A 17,875-nucleotide genomic window follows, 5' to 3' on the forward strand; every position below is an offset into this window, starting at 1 on the left:
GCACTAAGGGAAAAGACCAGAAAAACTTCCCAGATCTGCAAAGCATGTGAGGTAAAATGTATAGATACTTAATAATTTTCAAGGTGAAAAACTATCTGACTCCCAGAGAGCTTAGTGACTTCTTCAGTTGAATATTGGTGAGGGAGTCAAACTGGAATTTGTTCCCACTAATTTAGTCTGGATTAACCTAGACCAGTGCTCTTTCCACAGTTTCATTGCTTCCACATGACAGCTTTCTTCTTGAATCCTGGAGAGAAAACTACACATCGCTAGATTCCAGCTCATTCTTCCCGGTGGAGGAAAGCATGTCCTCGGGAGAAAAATCTCCTAAATGCCCCTCTTAGAAGTGGTGTTGCCTGAGTGGGGAGGACAGTTCTCCCTGACATCCCTTCCAATAAGTCTTGCCTCAGAGGCAGTTCTGGGCAGGAGCTAAAGGAACCCCTCCAAGCCAGCTTCGGTGATGGTACTGTTTTCTTTCTTTCAGGTGTCTTATTTGGCATGATGTGTACCTCCATGGCTGTGGCTGCATCCCTCATGGGGAGCGTCGTGCAGGTAATCAAAAAGGGAAAAGACACATTTGATTTCATAGCATCTTTTTACCCATTTTCTTTTCTAATGTTGTTCCTCCAAGCCACTCTCTGATACTAGGTCCAAATTAAACATATATGCAAAAAATTCCATCAAAATTATTTTCAGAAGGGGAAACTATTAAAAACTAATAATGGCACTCAGTGACAAGGCACACTGTAATAAAATTAGAAACTGTGTTAAAATTCAGATCTGAGAATTTATGATCCTGAAATAAAAGCAGGAGTGATAATCGTAATAGTAAAATCAATAATAACAGTTGACGTTTATGGAATGCTTATTATGTTCTGGGTGCAGTCCCAAACGTATTACCTCATTTAATCTTCATCACTTCTCTAAGAGGTAGTATGATTAACGTACTAATTTTACAGATGAAGAAACTGAAATGTAGAGAGGCAAAGTAATGGTCTCAAAGTCACATTATTACAGAGTGAAGGAGCTGGGATGTTGTGACTCAACATACTATCTACTATTTTCCAGGCTGACCTGCCTCCCATTCGTTCAACTCTCAGTTCCATAAAATGTCAGCACTAGAAGGAGCCTCAAGCATAATGTTTTAACATCTTCATTTTGTAGATGATTACAGAAAAGAGTGAAATCCCCTCTCCAGGTTCTCACAGCTTGTTAGTGGCTGAACTAGATTTATGACCAAGTTTCCTGAGCCACCTCTCATCCCTTCACAAACCATCCAAATTGCAAAGCAACACCAGATAAGCAAATCTTCAGATTCCACTTTAATCCTTTCAGTCTCCCTGGCATCCTTTGAAGATCCTTTACTTTTTTTCGGTGTGGCATAGGTTTTCAACATGTGTTGCTTAAGCAAAGAAATGAATAAGCGTGAATGAATAGTAATCACTGACTTTTACAGAATGCATTCCAGTTCACAGAGCAGTGTGCCTTACTTCTAATGACTATTTATACAGGCTCCATTATTTCCCTTTTAAGGTTCAGGGAACTACTCTGAGCAAGTTCAGTGCCACGGTAATTCACTTGTCTATGTATATAAGAGTAGTTGTGAGACTAGAAACCTGGTGTCCTCTCCAATGAGCCATGAAATTGCTGTTTTATCACAGATGCTTGATACACTCTTTACAATTTTTGAGACTCTTTGATACTTGCCTACCCACACAGCAGAATTGGCAAGTTGGTGAGGTTTGTCTTTTTTGACCTCAACAGTATGTTTTAAGGTTTATTTTCCCCCATCCATAGAGACTACATTTCCAAGTTGCCTCTGATGCCTTGTCCCACCGTACTTTCTCTCCTTTATTCAAATATTACTTACTAAGGAAGGGTCATCATGTCCAATGTAGTAGAATTTGAATCACTAAATTGTTTCCACCAGTTTAAGCTTATTTGCTATTGAGGTATGAAGGGCTCCAGAATGACAAGGAAGGACTCCTCCAAGCTTTATAAACATAAAGCTTATAATGAAAATGGAGTTGTGAGGGATGGTCTGTCTCTTCTTGCTCTTACCCAGGCAGGTATGCTGGGCCCACTTTCTTGATTGTTTAAAATGTGTGCCCCACAGTTCACATACTTTAGGAGGTGCTAGTAGTCAAGAAATGAAAACTCTGATCTTTTGTTTCCTAGGAGAGAGATTTGCCTGTAAGATGGCCCCTCCCATTTCTCTGCACACATCTGACTAGACAGATGCAGAAAGGCGACTATAATTCCCCTATTTAATTTTCCAGACAGCTTTGCTGCATTTAATGAATTTAATGGAACAGCATTCATATCCAGCTTTTAAATGGAAAGAATGAACCCAAATCCCATAGGTGTGCAGGACAGGTTTAATTGCATGTTTACAAAACCATACCATATTCATGATGTGTGTTTGCGGGTAGTGCTGGGGGAAGATAACTTGATGCTCCTTAAACAATGGCCTCTTCAATGTTTTAGTTTAGGATTTTACAGTGTGTTCTAGAGCCCTTCATCCTGTGACATGCTCGGAGAGAGAAAAGTCAAAGACTGTTTGGGACATGCTGCACATTGCATTTCCCTCTCAGAAATCCACAGCACGCATAGCAAATCAGAGGTTCTGGGAAGACCTACAGAGAGAAACCTGTTTCACTTTAACTATGTGACCACAGAACCATATGTGGAGGGAGGGAGGAGTGAAGGAGAATGGGGCAGAAAGCAGCAGGAAAGTTCCCCTATTAACTAGTGATTTGCAGAGCTCGCTTTGGGAAAGGTCTTTCTACCCATTATACTTCTGTCCTAATGCCTATCTGCTGCTTTTGCTAAGGACTGTGATTACTTTCAGGCACATTCTTATCTCTATTTAAGAAAGTACTTTCAAGATCTCAAAACAGTCCAACAATCACATGACATGCCTCAGGAATCAGGGAGCTCACTAACAGGGTACGTAATAACAGTAATATAAGACAATACTAATTGTAGATACCTTACCATGTGCTCCAGTTGCACAGGCACTATTCTGCGCTTTCTCTTGGACTCTACATTGAATACTCACCAAGAAACAAAACAAATAAACAAAGCAAAAACAGGAAGCCGGTATTAGGATCTCCACTTGACATATGAGAAAGCTAAGGCACAGGACGGCAACCCCAACCCCCAAACACTCAGTTTAGCCATTGCCCCCTACTTATGAGAATGGCTTAGATGAGCTTTAAATCTTCCTCCAGTAAAAGAGGTAATGACAATAACAAAAAGAAAGATAAAAATTAAGATTAGTTTTGTACTCTACAGAAATATAAAAACTCTTAAATCTAGAAACGCTTGGATATTTTTTTTTCTTTCTGTTATGTAAGACCTGTTTTTCCTGAAACATATTGGCTAATGACTTTGCAAGAGATTTTTAATTCCCCTCCACGTGTACAGGGGGAGATAAGCCCCTTTCCTAACTGATTGACTCTCCCAGACGAGAGCTAGTAAATTAGCTTTCAAATGCAGCAACCAGGCAACTATGAATTAAGGCTATCAACCAGCAAACGAAATGTCAAGAATATAAAATTAAGTATGTACTTTGGGGGAAATCATCAACTCTAATCTTATCTGTCTCCATCTTGTCAAAGATTTGTCTGTGGCATTGACTTCTCTAAAGATTGACCTGGAAAAAACAATCATAAAAATGCCTTGCAGCTCATCTTTCTTACAGGTGGAGAGGATTTGAAGACCTCCTTGGTCTTATCTTTTTCATTTTTTATAGGGAAAAGAAGGCTCTCTGAAGTAGAATGACTCTGCATTGATAACAGAAGTTTCACCAGGTCATAATTATGTGTGGAAGGGTCAAAATTTGAATTCAAATATTCTACTAGCGATGGACTCTTGCAAGGACTTTTTTCCCTTAGACAAAAAATAGAGGCCCTTATTGTGCTCTGTGCTCTTGACTGTTTCTTTTTAAACCCTGCTTTTTCGGAGAGAAAATGTGGCTTTCCGAGCCAGACAAAATGGCTTAAAACTCTTAAATCTCACCTCTGCTACTTTCTAGGTGGAATTATACTTTTAATGTGTTTTCTTTCAGTCCAATTTTCTCATCTATAAAATTCAGTTAGTGTTAGCCACTGAACAGGGTAATTGTAAAGATTAAATGAGGTCATTTATTTAGAGAGCCTGGGTAATTTATCTTTACTGTCTGGCCTATAGGTGGTGACACACACACACACACACATGCACACACACACACACACACACCTGTAGAGCATCCAAATTTCAGCCCCTTGATCTAAGAGCCACACAGTTGCACCAATAGAATTAGATAGGGCTGCGCTGCAGAGCAGCTGTGTGTGTGCACATGGTTATTTGCCTGTATATCAGTGTACCTGTGTATGTTCAAACTCTTAGAAGGCCATGGAACGAGACTATAGGTTGTCAGCAAATTAGTTTAATGAAAGCCTCTTGCCAGTTCACTGGGCTCAATAGCTTAGAGGCTAAGAGATACGGAAATGCATTTGTAAAATTCCCTTAATTTCCAAAGGAGCTACAGCCACAAATGTGGGATTAGGGATACAAGTATCCAGGGGCCTCCCCACCAACCCTCAACTTAACTTTCGATTTCCTTGAGGTGCTCTTGGTAGGAAGGAGGAGGTGGGGAAACAGACAATTATTATCTTCAAAATAATAGAATTTTTCAAACTAAGTTAGAACAGTTGATCAGCTATGTAAGATATGAAATATATCGATTATATTAAATATATGTCAATATTTAATATAGATACATTAATTTGGTACATTATAAAAATATCTTTTGATAAGACAGAAAATACAAACAAATCAATGAGTTCCAGTTTGAGGAGAAGCTACTTCTAGCAAATTTAAATTACCTGTGCGTGTGTACACACACACACACACACACACACACACATGTTTGTATGTGTTTTTATTTTTTTACACGATGTTTATCACTGAGCCCAGAAGTGAGATATGATTTCCAGAAAGCACATGATTGATGAGTACACAGTCAGGACTAGGACTGAATTTTATGCTAGCTCCATAAAGAGGTGCTCCCAGGTGGCCCGAGGATTCATGATTCTGACCTGCTTTTCTCTGCAGGCTGCCCTCAGCATCCATGGCATGTGTGGGGGACCTATGCTGGGCTTGTTCACTTTGGGAATTGTGTTTCCTTTTGTGAACTGGAAGGTAAGGATCCCACACCTCCCTTCTCTCTCAACTCTCATTCCTTCTTGGAAAGGCCATTTGTTTTCGCCAGGGGAAAAAAACAAAACAGTGGCGTCTTTCCATAGTAGAACCAAACAAAACCCGAGCCCTCCTGTCTCTCCCTTCAGTGCAGCCATTATATAATAGAAGCAGAAAGTAAGAGGTGGTCATGAAATACCAAATGTCATGGCATCAGAGCTGATTCTTTAGGGTTCAAATTGTTTTCTCTAAAGTAAGGGACGACAGAATAAAATTTAAAAATAGATATTCTAGGCAGAATATGGGAAATATTATAAATATGGGTCACCACTCCCCTTGTCACTGGCCATGGCTGATCCTACTAATCACTCCTGGCTTTCTTTCCACAGAATGTGGATCCAACCACAGGCTCCTTCTCAGCATGGCTCTCTAGGCAGCTACTCAAAATCAGCCAGGGTTGAGCCTCTTCTTAAAGTTTACTTGTAGGCCAGGGGTGAGCGATCTGCACCGTTCTAACCACATCTTCCTGTTTTGGGGATAGCCTGCAAGCTACAAATGATTTGACAAATTTAAGTTGTTGGAAAAAATCAAAAGAAGAACCTTATATTCGTGGCACACAAATATTATATAAAACTCATATTTCAGTGCCCATAAAGTTTTATTGGAACACCCACTCTCCTTTGTTTTCATATTGTCTATGGCTGTTTTGGTGCTACAGTGGCAGAATTGAGTAGTTGTGACAGCCCCTGGATGGCCCACAAAGCCTAAAATGTTTATTAGCTGGCCGTTTATAATAGAAATTTGCAGACCCCTGGTCTAGACCAAGGTACCAGTATTCAAATCATATACATTGCTTTAGTTTCCCCAAATAATAATGCACAGAACATTCTGGTGCTGTTATTGAAGAGTTTTATTCTGAATGAATAGAAAAATCAACACGTTGTTTTTCTCACAGAGAAGGGTCAGCTATCCAGCAGAGACCAGGAGCATTCAGATTTTATACTCAGTAGAGCTGGTCCCTGCTAGAATGTTCTGCCTCCTCTATGGGAGAAGTGACTTATTGACCTCAATGTTTATCAAGAAACATAACCCTTAAATGACAGGACTAGTAAATATACTTGCTAGTATTTAGACTCAACTCTCCAAACTTGGGAGTCAGGGGCTCTGTCAGAATCCCTTAGAAATGGATATGGGAGTAGAATTTCCATCTTACAGCTTATATTAACTATCAGTGAAAAATAACCACACTGTCTCCATTATCTGAGGTTTTCCCCAACTTCTGAAATTCTGCTAGTGGGAATTGAGGTTTTAACAGCTTTTTAAGTGATAAGAGGAAGAAACCAAAAGGAGAAAAAAAATTCCCGGTAGAAATCTAAATATAATGATCACTATTAAATTTAAGGAGAAGTTATTTATAAATAAAGAGGCATTGTGGGAGTTGGAAGGACGGCAGTTTGAGTGGGGCTGTTTCCAGGACATGTGGCTAAGATATGGGGCGGAAAGCCAGACTCTCTGAGGCACAGTACTCCTCACTTCATTATTCTTTCAGCAGCTTTGTCAAATGTTTCATTAACTTTTCTCTTTTCCCCCTTCATAAAGGGTGCACTAGGAGGCCTTCTGACTGGCATCATCTTGGCATTTTGGGTGGCCATTGGGGGTTTCATTTATCCTGCACCAGACTCCAAGACATGGCCCCTGCCTTTACTGACAGACCAGTGTGTCCCATCCAATGTGACGGAGTCGGTGTCGCCAGTGTTATCCAGCAGGTATGCTGACCCTAAGATGGTGGTAAGTCCCGGAGAGTGGGTCACCAGGTTAGAGGAAGGTGCATGCGTCAGCAATAAGACAGACCTTGCTTTCTTGTGAGAATCCCTTTGGGCAGCACCCAGCATGGCCAAGTGTGCTGGTTATCTCCAGCGTTCTGCAGATAACCATTCCTCTGTGTTCTAGTGTACAAGAGTAAATGGAGCACAAAGATTAGTTGGAGGTTTGCGTGCAATACAGACAAAAAAGTGAGAAAAGTTTGAAAATAGGTGGGTGGATATGAAGATCATAGTGTCCTTAACAAAATAAAGGCTCTGAGTAGAAAAGGTTTGTGAGCATTGTGAAGAATGACTCTGGAGGTATTGAGTAAGGAGCGCTGTTGTGAACTTAGTTTCTAACTTGACCTATACAGGGTTTAACAAAGGGTTCTCCTTTCTGCTCCTGGCTGGGATAAGTGATTCATGATACCAAAGTACAGCAGATAACATGGTGTAGGTGCAAGACCATAAACTCTGGAGTTGAAATACCTAGGTTTGGATTTTGGTTTTACTATTTATCCACGCTGTATCTTTGTGCAAGTTGGTAAGTTGTCACTTCCTAAATTCTCATAGTCTTTGGCTGAAAAATGAAGATGATAATTACTTTACTGGGATTTTGAGAGGATTAAATGACTTTAATAAATGTGCATTCTTGTATCTAATTGCGCTCCTGAGTAAGTAGTCCTGCGTTGGAGATCCCTTCTGTACAATATATGAGCACTCCATTATCTTGCTTCCATTTGTCTCCGAGTTTCATTTAGTTTAGAGTTATTCCTCACCACAAATCTAATGGACAAACAATATCAAGCTATTTATAGTTCCCAGGACTACCATGTTGTTTCTTCCTTCTTGACTCTGCATAAAGTATCCTCTTTCCTTGGAATGCTAAATCCTGTGGCTGTGACTACCTGCTTGGCTTGCTTAACTACTAACCTTTTTTATTTTTCAGATGAGCTATCATCTCACACATCAGCCTGGATTTGATCCTCTTTCTAGTACTTGCAGAATCCTTTGGTCCTATTATACCAAGTTATTACCTCTCCATTTTATGATTGTTAGCTCCTATATGTAGACTTTGTGGCTTATTTTTCTTTCAATCTCCAACGTCTGCCACAATTTCTGGCACTAAATCTGGGCTTAAAAAATGTCTGAAGAATAAATATTACAAAAGAAATGGAAGACACATCCTCATTGCAATTTAATTCAGTAGCAGTATGTGTAATTCAGAAATGGAGTTGAAGAGTGGAATACAAAGCACAACTAATCTATCTTTGATTGCTCCAAAAATAAATGGTGAAAAGTTAAGTTTTGGGGTTTTGAGAGAGGCCATGCCCTAAAATGAACCTTCAGCAGTTCTCTAAGTTACTGTGAATCCCAGTTTCAGAACCCACAGAACTAGTGACATGTGCCGTTTGTCCTCCACAGACCTGCAATCGCTGACACCTGGTATTCGCTGTCCTACCTTTACTACAGCGCAGTGGGCTGTGTAGGATGCATTGCTGCTGGAGTACTCGTCAGCATCATAACAGGTTGGGTGCATGGATTACTCTCCTTGGGGCCAGGGAAGTCATAGATTAGTTAGACTCATGCACTGGTGGGGTAAGTGGCTGTCTTACTGGGGTGATTTGGGGTTCACCACAAGCCCTTCTTCCCAGAGAGATACATTGACTCTCTCCAAATTGACATGCAAAAGCATCCCCCACATAGTATGAAAAAAAGGTTTTGACACGTGGCCCTCAGAGGCCTGACAGGAAAAATCCTTTGTAATGTAACAATCAGTAAGGCAGGTGAAATATTAGGAGTGATTCTTTTCTCCTTCATCTCAGTAAGAGACTGGAGTTTTCCCCATGACCACCTTACTCTGCCATGGGTTAGTCTTTACCAATCAGTTATCTAAGCAGAGGAGTCTTAGTGATGCTTTGGCTTATGTCGGCCTTTGGAGGCCACTCGTCTAGGGTCATGAGCTCTTCACAGGGAGCAGCTTCTCTGTCAGCTATTTTTGTCAGCAGTATTTGCTACCTGTACTTTGAGTCACAGTCCTTCTGTGGTTCAATGTCCTTTTTATGCCAAAGCCCATGAGGGATGGGTGAGGGAGGATGGGGTGAAATAGGCCCACTGTAATTTTGCTACTCTGCTTCCTTGGAGTATATATTTTGGCTGAATAAATTATTAAGATACTCTATTTTTCCACTACCTATAGATACCGTTAGGCCATGGGAAGTCAAGATTCCTATTTAAAACATAACTCTGGTGACTGTGTACTAGAAACGCGATGTGTGAGCTCCAGTGAGTTATGACTCTGGGCAAGATATCGCCAGCTACTCACTTAAATTTAAGCCAATCTTGGGTGTGATAGGAATAGATTCTAAGTTTTGTAACCTCACCTGCTCATGTAGTAACAACTCCCTAACATCTTTATGTAAATGGACTCAGATGAAAGGTTGCTTATCTACTATGTTTAGATTTTGCCTCAGTCCCCTGACAACTGTGGAGGCTTCCTTAATGCTAGTGGGATGCACCTTGACTTACTATCAGTCAGGTGGTCAGGCCCTTTAGAAGACAGCTAAAGTTTTAGCTGTGTGGTTCCAAAGCAGGAAATGTGTGCACAGAGAACCCTGTGCTTTGCCAGTCTAGTTACCTCTTTTCCAGAAGCACATTGAAATTAACAGGTTCTTGTGTTGATATAACAGCACTTATGTTACATTTAGATGGAAAATTCTTTGCCATCTTGATCAAGAACAACTGTGCTGGTATCAATCCTTATGTTTTCTTTTTCCACAAATGGCCCAAATCTTAGTGAAATAGCCTTACGACCAAAATGGAACACTTTATCAGAATGTAATTACGCCATCCCATCACATTTTTTGGAAGAGTATTCATCCTCAGCACCAGATGTTCTTGCCTCCTGGTGCCTACCTTCCAAATGAGGCCCTAGTTCTATCTTGATACCTTCAGGTCTGCTAACTAAGGGAACTTCACACATCTTCTCTAATACTCAATGAATCTTTAAAAAAAAATGTCTTAAAATGTTTAATGTTTGTAGGACAGGGTCAGTGTGGAAGACCAGAGGCCTTTTGTGGGCCTGCTCACCTAGGTCATATTTTACCTTGGTCTTGCTGTTTGTCATGCTTGGTCTTATTAGGTGATAATTTCAATTCTGCTTCTTCCAGAAAATCTAGCCCTTCAAACCTATGCTGTTCATGTTACTCATACATGTTGATAAACAGGATTGTGTCTATGTGGATCGGTACCTTCAGACAGTTTATATCATTCATCATTCTGTGTATTAGCTGCTAAAGGGTGATCTTGGCTCATGATACTTTAAAGTCTTAGGTATTACTGGTAAAACGCTACTGGGCAGCTAAAAGTTATTTTATCACTTTAATCATGCAAAATAAAAATAGCATTTTCTAAATCAAAAACATACATCTTGTTGGTTTATCCAGTGGCCAGAATATCCCACCATGAGAATACATTCTGTAGATTTATGCTGTTCTGTTTTGCAGTGGGCAAGTTTGTACTCATGTGAATCTTGCCAGTTTTTATTCCTCATTTATCATATGGCTGCAGGTCTCAGCTATAAAACCTTTAGTTCTCAATTCATTATGTTTATCGCTTAGGCCAGGGGTCATGAAACCAAGGGCCAATCTGGCTCACTGCCTGTTTTTATAAACAGAGTTGTACTCACAGAGGTCAGGAAATGTTCCCAGTTAAGGGCTGGACAGTACATGTTTTAGGCTTTGCTGGCCGGAGACTCTTGTACCATAGCAGGATTTGACGGAATGGGACATTGAACAGGTACATTTTAGTGACAGGACAGGAAGTGTCAAGAAAGTCTAAAGTAACTGGAGGCAACATGAGAGCTTTGCTTGTTCATGATGCTGAGGTAGAGGGAAGAAGAAACAGTAAAAATTATCTGTTTAATTTTACAAGTATTAACTCTGATGCCCTCTAATATATCTGATTTGATTGAAAATTGAGAGCTTTCCTAAAGGAAGAAATTGTATAATTTCTGCGACCCCCTCTGTTGGCCTACACAGGGTACTAGTTGAGTTTTCCATAATGATTATTTAAAAGGAAATAGGTTGTCTTTATCGATTTAACTCGATAGCTGTGAGCTTGTCTGACCTGATAGTTTGTGGATGTTTAAAAACACCCACCCCTTTGAGTGGTTACCAATTTCAGCCTATTAACCAGTCAGCCCTGTTTTTACCCTTATACTAAGAAGTAACCTACTTCTCAAGTTGACAATGCTTAAATCCTTAAAGGGAGTCCTGGGAGTGTGCAACCACCTAATCCATCTGTTCTTTCATTAATAGGTCACCAAAGGGGCAAAGATATTCAACCAGTGCTAATTAGACCGGTTTGCAATTTATTTTGCTTTTGGTCTAAGAAATACAAAACACTGTGCTGGTGTGGCGTTCAACATGACCGTGACACAGAGCAGGTGAGCTGATATTTGAGCTTCTGAAAAATATGCATTGGCTCAAAGGGATTCCCTTTTTGCCCATTTAAACCACTTGGAAGGGTGGGCGTAGGGAGGGAAGGCAGTGACTATTAGAACTTTAGAGAATCTGGGTTTCAACTTCAGTTACCTCTGCTAATTAGCTTTTAAGCATGTAATTATTTTGAGAGGTAAATGTGCCTTTGGGCTGAATTGTTGGCATTGCAAGTGATCAGTTTCCAAAATTCCTTTTAACCCTTGTGAAGGAGAATTCTAAGAAAAACATGAAAATTAATTACAGGGAAGGAATAAAATAAGGGTCCAATCTAGTATATGGGTGAAAAGCCTGGGCTTTAGAGTCAGCCCTGGGTTTAATCCTGGTTCCACGTCTTACTTTCCTTGGGTAAGTTACTTAACCTCTCTGAACTTCAGCTTTTATCTGAAAACTGGGGGGATCATGCAGCATAACCTGGACACAGACATCTTTAGTTCTGTGGAGCATGAATATAAAGTAAGATTTATTGAAGGAACTTCTTAGGTAGGCAAGCAGCAGGATGCACATACCTGTTCCTCCTCACCCCCAGCTCTCCTTATCCCACTAAGAATCGTGTGTAGGCCAGGAAGAGCTGGGGACACTGTCCCAGTTCTATTAAGATCACATCAGCCAGAGACCACCAGGAAGATCCTGTGGTCAGACCAAACTGGATTCCTGACTTGATGCAGCAATGGGTCGGGGTACGACAGGGAACCAGGAAATGCAGGCCCCTACAAGAGGGAAGATGGACATGTATTTTGGGTTTGGGTTCCTGCTGAAGGATGCTGAGAGGGGTCTCAGGGAAGTGGGAATGAATATAAAGCTGTCTGGGGGCAGTGTTGGCAAAAACCAAAAACAAACAAAAAACACCAAAAACCAAAACACGAATCACTCAAGAGTTATTGTAGTGTTTGACAACTGTAGGACGTTGGGAAGAGCAATGTTTCCCATTACCTTTGGTCTTATGGGTGTCTGTCCTCTCATCCTGATTACGGGCAGGCATATGTTTTGATTCCTTTTTTAATTGGGGCTTATTATCATTTTTTAAGTCCCAGACATTTCATTCTTTTAGTACTCTAGGAGAGGGACTCCTTACCCTTATATTGTTACAGCACCTAAGTTGTCAGTTGCTCTCCTTCCCCCAAACACCATAGTAACATGTTCATCCAGTAAAGCTGAGTTTAATGGTTACTTGACAGGAGCTCAGAATGCGAAGGAAATGTATTTTGCTGAGAAGGCAGCTGTTTGAGCAGTATGTTGTTTGGATACATGGATTTTAAGGATGTGCTAGAATGAAAGGATCACATTATTTACCGGTTTATAGACTTATGTTCCTGAGGAAGAATTTCCTGGAATAAATGATTAAACTTGTTGATGCAGTCAGCTTGTGTTCTCAAGGCTGAGTTGAGAGTCAGGCAGAATACTTAGCATGTCACTGTTGGGCTCCTTTGCTAAAGACTATCATTGAGCAGCCTCCAGGGGCATCTGTATGCAGGTCCCCCTTTTATGGTCAAGAGGCCTTACTATTCACAGGAAAGAAGGGGCTGCTACCATCTGAGATACCAATTGTCTCTCCTTGGGAGGAGACTTACTACTGTGTCATATTACTATGTCACAGGTTTGCAGTAGTAAAGGAGAAATTTACATTTCTTCACACAAGACATATTGTAAATGCTCACTAAATTGTTCTTTCTGTTTTTATTATCATTAAAATAGTACTTACATAGATGGAAGCATCAAAGTTATTAGGAAGTGCCTTGGGTCAGAGTTATTCGTGTTGCTTTCATATTTATGCATTATTTTTTCGAAGGGGTAGGCCAAGGAAGATTCCCTCAGTTTGATTTAAAATACATCAAGGCTATCTCACTAACATGTGTCTTTCCATTCTCCTCAGGAAAATCTTGAAAATAGCAGTGCCTGGAAACAGGGGGCTGAATCTGTCTTACAGAATGGTCTCAGGAGAGAAAGCCTGGTCCATGTTCCAGGCTATGATCCCAAGGACAAGAGCTACAACAATCTGGCATTTGAGAAGATTACCCATTTCTAAGGCAACACGAGAATGTGTGCGCGCATGTGTGTGCACGCGCATGCGTGTGCACGCGCATGCACACACACACCCACACACATATGCATAGATACATATAGTCCACATACTTCTTGCCTATTGGTTGGCAGACTTATGTAGTGGCCACTGCTAGAAGACAGGGATGTCTAATGTCTATTTATACTTATTTATAACTACCAATAAAATAACTGTTCCCCAGGACATTCTTTGGAAAACCCAAACTTTCAGGTGAGAAAAAACAGTCAAGCCTTAAGTGCCTTGGCGACTTCCTTCTTGAATAAATTAGGATTGTATTTCATCATCGTACTAGGAATCAGTCTCTTTGCTTTGTGTCGTATTAAATTTCATTATTTTTTTTAAAAAACCATCTAATAGCTTGGAGTTTACAGGCAGAAGGAGGAAGGGGGTATGCATGTGACGTGCTTCTCTGTCACTGCTGCTAAAACAAGGGAAGGACATCCATGCCAAGCCCCGTACTACCCATATCTGTACACACATTTCAGATCCCCCATCCTACAGCTGCAGTTGGAAGACTTAACTGCTATTATCACACACACCTTCCTCATTCCTGCGAATACAGCTGTCCTGACCAAGCCTGAAAAATAATTTTGCTCAGCACAAGAGAGACTGGTATATCTGATTATTGGGAACAATGATAATAAATACTCTTTTCCCTTTGTACTCTCAGTGTAGTATTTCTTTTCCTTCTCATCACCTTGCAATGAAAAATGGACTCTTTCTTAACAGGAAGTCTGAATGAAGTCTTTCTCCAGGGCTGGGTAAAGAGGAAAGGAATGCTCTATACGAGGCTGTTAGGACAGAACTGTGGAAAAAAACCTTGCGAATATCTTACCAACCCACAGGAGATTTCACTAGCCATAGGGACTTCTTTGGTGTAAAGTACCTTGTCGCCAGGATTTATACTCTGCTCCTTCAGCTCGTATATGCAACCTCAGTGTGTTCCATCAAGCTAAGGTGACAGAAGACCTTAATAGTTGAACTCTAGTAAATAATGCTTGCCTTCTCTCCTTCCACTCTCAAATAAGAAAGAGTAGAGGGAAAGAGAATTGGCTGTGGTTTATAAGAGAGATGAGGAAAAACATATTGGAAAAAAGAGGGAAGAATTAAAGACGGATACGTTTGGGAAAATTTCTGAAAATGAGAAGGAATAGAATTTCTAGAAACATTTTTGAGATATATATATTCCAAATCACACACACACACACACACACACACACACACACATATATGTATATGTGACTTGGAATATATTTCAAGATTTTGAACTTTCACTTGGAATTGTACAGAAACAAAATGTACCATAGTCTTTCATTTTACACAAATTCTCTCACAAATTTTGCTCACAAATTATCCTACAGATATTTTAGTACCTTCTAGGTCAGTACTGGAAAATACTAGATAAGTAGTGAAAAGTACTAGGTCAGTACTTTCCCAGAAAAATTTTTAGGATCTGTTCTTTTTTAGTCACAAATTCTCTTACCTGGAATGTTGCCAAAGCATAAAATGACTTACAAATGGGATGTACTATTATTATTATATTATTATATATACCCTCCCAAATTCTTCTTATTTGAACAAACATACAAAAACCTTAGGCTTCAGGGGGAGAGAGATGGGAAGGCACAGGAGAACCATCTTCCACAGTGTGTACAAACCAGGTTTGTGGTATAGTGAAGCACAAGGGAGCTGCCGTGTTTCTCTGAAAATAAGACCTAGCTGGACAATCAGCTCTAATGCGTGTTTTAGAGCAAAAATTAATATAAGACCCGGTCTTATTTTGCTATAATATAATAAATATATTAATATAATATATTAATATAACATATTAATATATTAATATAATATAATATCATGCAGGGTGTCATGCAGGGTCTCAGCTCCCGTTCCCCACGTAAGAACACAGGATATAGCGAGGCCAAAAAGGATCACCAATGGAGCCATGGATGGGGGATTCATACCACTATATGCTCACTGGTGGCTGGGCTGGAGACATAGGAAGCAGGAGCCACACGATCCGCAATCTGCCATCTGCTTTTCTGCCAACCAACCAAATTGCTAGCTGAAATCCATCCTGCTAACTGCAATCCACGCCTGCTAGCTTAGCCATGGCATTTATATTAGGGGCTGATGGCTAACTGGTTACAGCTGAGGGCCATCTAGTACCCCAGCTAGCACGTTTCCTAGTGAGGCCGAGAGCTTGGAAACTGCTCTCTGGGACTCTGTCCCCACACTCCAGCCCCCAGGGTTTCGCCTCACAATCTATGTGACAAGCATCTCCCGCCAGGGGCCCTGTGCTGTATTATCCTATAGACACCTACAGGCACAAAGAAATAGTATTCTTAGGAACCAACAATGGCACATCCCTTCTATCTGGGAGGATACATGCTAGCTTTTTGTCCTGGGAAAGGAGGGTTGCTGCTACTGCACCTTTCCCAGTTTGTAGTACCAGACCTCTATGGCAGTGCTTGGGGTCTCTTGCATAGTTTTGACATGTAACAGAACAGGGGACGCGATAATAGGCCATAGGGAGAACATATAGATTCCCCGCAAAATCATCCTAGTATCGGGACCTCCGTATACCACAGTCACTTGCGGTGGCCACTCGGCCACCACTCCTGGCGTCACTTGCAAAACATGGGTCAAACCAGCACCCCATGGGACTATCAGGCCCAATCACCGACAGTGGGGGCTTTTGACCCGCCAGGGCCAAGTCCATTGCTGCCATTCCCCTGCTTTCAAGCATGTGGGTGCTGGCAGCAAAATGTTTCCATTCCTGCCGTAGCCTGGCTTTAACAGAATCTTACTTGTGGTAACCTGCAACTGAATGGGAGCAGCCGTTCAATGTAGCAGAGCTTCTACTGGTGCGGGCCCTCCCTTCCCTGGTCTCTCATTCAGGACTCTCAGGACATCCCATAAACGCGAGGCCCAGTCACGCATCGTGGGAGGGTGTTTAGACACCCGGAGGCCTTGCTTCAAAAGGACATTGTATCGCTCAATCATGCCAGCTGCTTGTGAATTGTACGGGGTATGAAACAACCATTGTACATCCATCCTGGCAGCCCAGTGCTTCACTTCTTGCCCTGTAAAATGAGTATCCCTGTCACTTTCAATGATTTGGGGGTGCTCATAGAGGGCCCACAGCCGTGTAAGAGCGACCACTGTATGCCGCTGATCCATAGCTGCACACGGCCAAGCAAACATCAACCCTGCAGCAGTGTCCACCTCTGTGAACACACACATCGCATTGCGGGCCTTAGGCAGGGGTCCAATGTAATCCACTTGCCAGAGAGTGAGGGCACCCTCCCTCGCGTAATCTGCTGTGTCTCCCAGGGAAGCCTCCACCGTTGGAGGCTGTCATTAGCACAGACGACACAGTCATAGCAGGCATCTGCTATCTCCTGCCATTTCAAAGGCAGACCCCAGCGTTTGCTCACCTGCCACATGGTTTGGCTTCCAGCGTGCTGCAATTTCCTATGCAGCCAATGGGCCACATCAGTGGCAGGGGCCTGTTCTAAACATCAAAACTGTGCTAGGGCATCTGTTTCATCACTAAGGGGGAGTGACCTGTGATATGCATTAGGGTCACCTTTCTCTGCCCTAGGTCCCAGAGTTCCTGCCACATGGCTTGACTCCACAGTGGAAGGTGTCCTACCAACCAGTTTTGGTGTTTCCACATAGGGAACCACAACGTTAGGCCCCGGAACACCGTCCAGCTGTCAGTACAAATAACTAGGGGCCCGGGCTCATGGCTGATTATCATCCACACGTCCCGAAGCTCAGCCCACTGGCTACTCTGGCCCATCCCAGTATCAAACCAAATGGTGTCTGTTTTGGGCTGCATACCAATAGCCGTCCAAATGGCTGCAGCTTCCCGGCTAGAACCATTAGTAAAATAGGCATCTTTAGGTACTGGGGGCTGTACTTCTCTGTAGGGCGAAGGCTCCAAGTCCTCCCCCCCTAGGCAGAGCACTTGGCTCAACCTGGCCTACAAGCTCCACAGGCCCCAGGACCTGTTGTAGCTCTGTGCTCAAAAGGTTTGAACTAAGGGTGCTATGTTTCTCCAAGTAGGCACCCCACTTGGCGAGGGTGGTGGTCTGTGTCACCTCCATTTTAGGTCCCTGGGTCCACGTACGGACCCACTCCTGGATGGGATAGGTTGTTTGAACCAACACCTGTGCCGTCCCTGTGATGGCTTCTGTGGCCACTAGGGCTGCGTACACAGCAGCCAGCTATTTCTCTATTAGAGAGTAGCGGACTTCCGTTCCTTTCCACAGTTGGCACAGTGGCAAAATCCCACTGGCAACCAGAGACACTCCTGCCATTGC

At 41.9% G+C, this 17,875-nt stretch overlaps 1 protein-coding gene across 1 annotated transcript in view; it reads left to right on the top strand.

Moving 5' to 3' along the window:
• SLC5A12 (solute carrier family 5 member 12) overlaps positions 1–13,549 on the top strand; it is a 38,747-nt gene extending 25,198 nt beyond the window's left edge. Inside the window, exons 10-15 of the mRNA XM_033118823.1 lie at positions 485–552; positions 5,101–5,187; positions 6,784–6,950; positions 8,412–8,515; positions 11,306–11,433; positions 13,359–13,549. Coding sequence (XP_032974714.1) covers positions 485–552; positions 5,101–5,187; positions 6,784–6,950; positions 8,412–8,515; positions 11,306–11,433; positions 13,359–13,511 — 707 coding nt within the window. The 3' untranslated portion in view covers positions 13,512–13,549. The remainder of the gene's footprint in view (positions 1–484; positions 553–5,100; positions 5,188–6,783; positions 6,951–8,411; positions 8,516–11,305; positions 11,434–13,358) is intronic.
• The last annotated feature ends 4,326 nt before the right edge of the window (positions 13,550–17,875 follow it).

Source organism: Rhinolophus ferrumequinum, chromosome 11, assembly GCF_004115265.2.
Source record: "Rhinolophus ferrumequinum isolate MPI-CBG mRhiFer1 chromosome 11, mRhiFer1_v1.p, whole genome shotgun sequence".
Lineage (NCBI taxonomy): Eukaryota > Metazoa > Chordata > Mammalia > Chiroptera > Rhinolophidae > Rhinolophus > Rhinolophus ferrumequinum.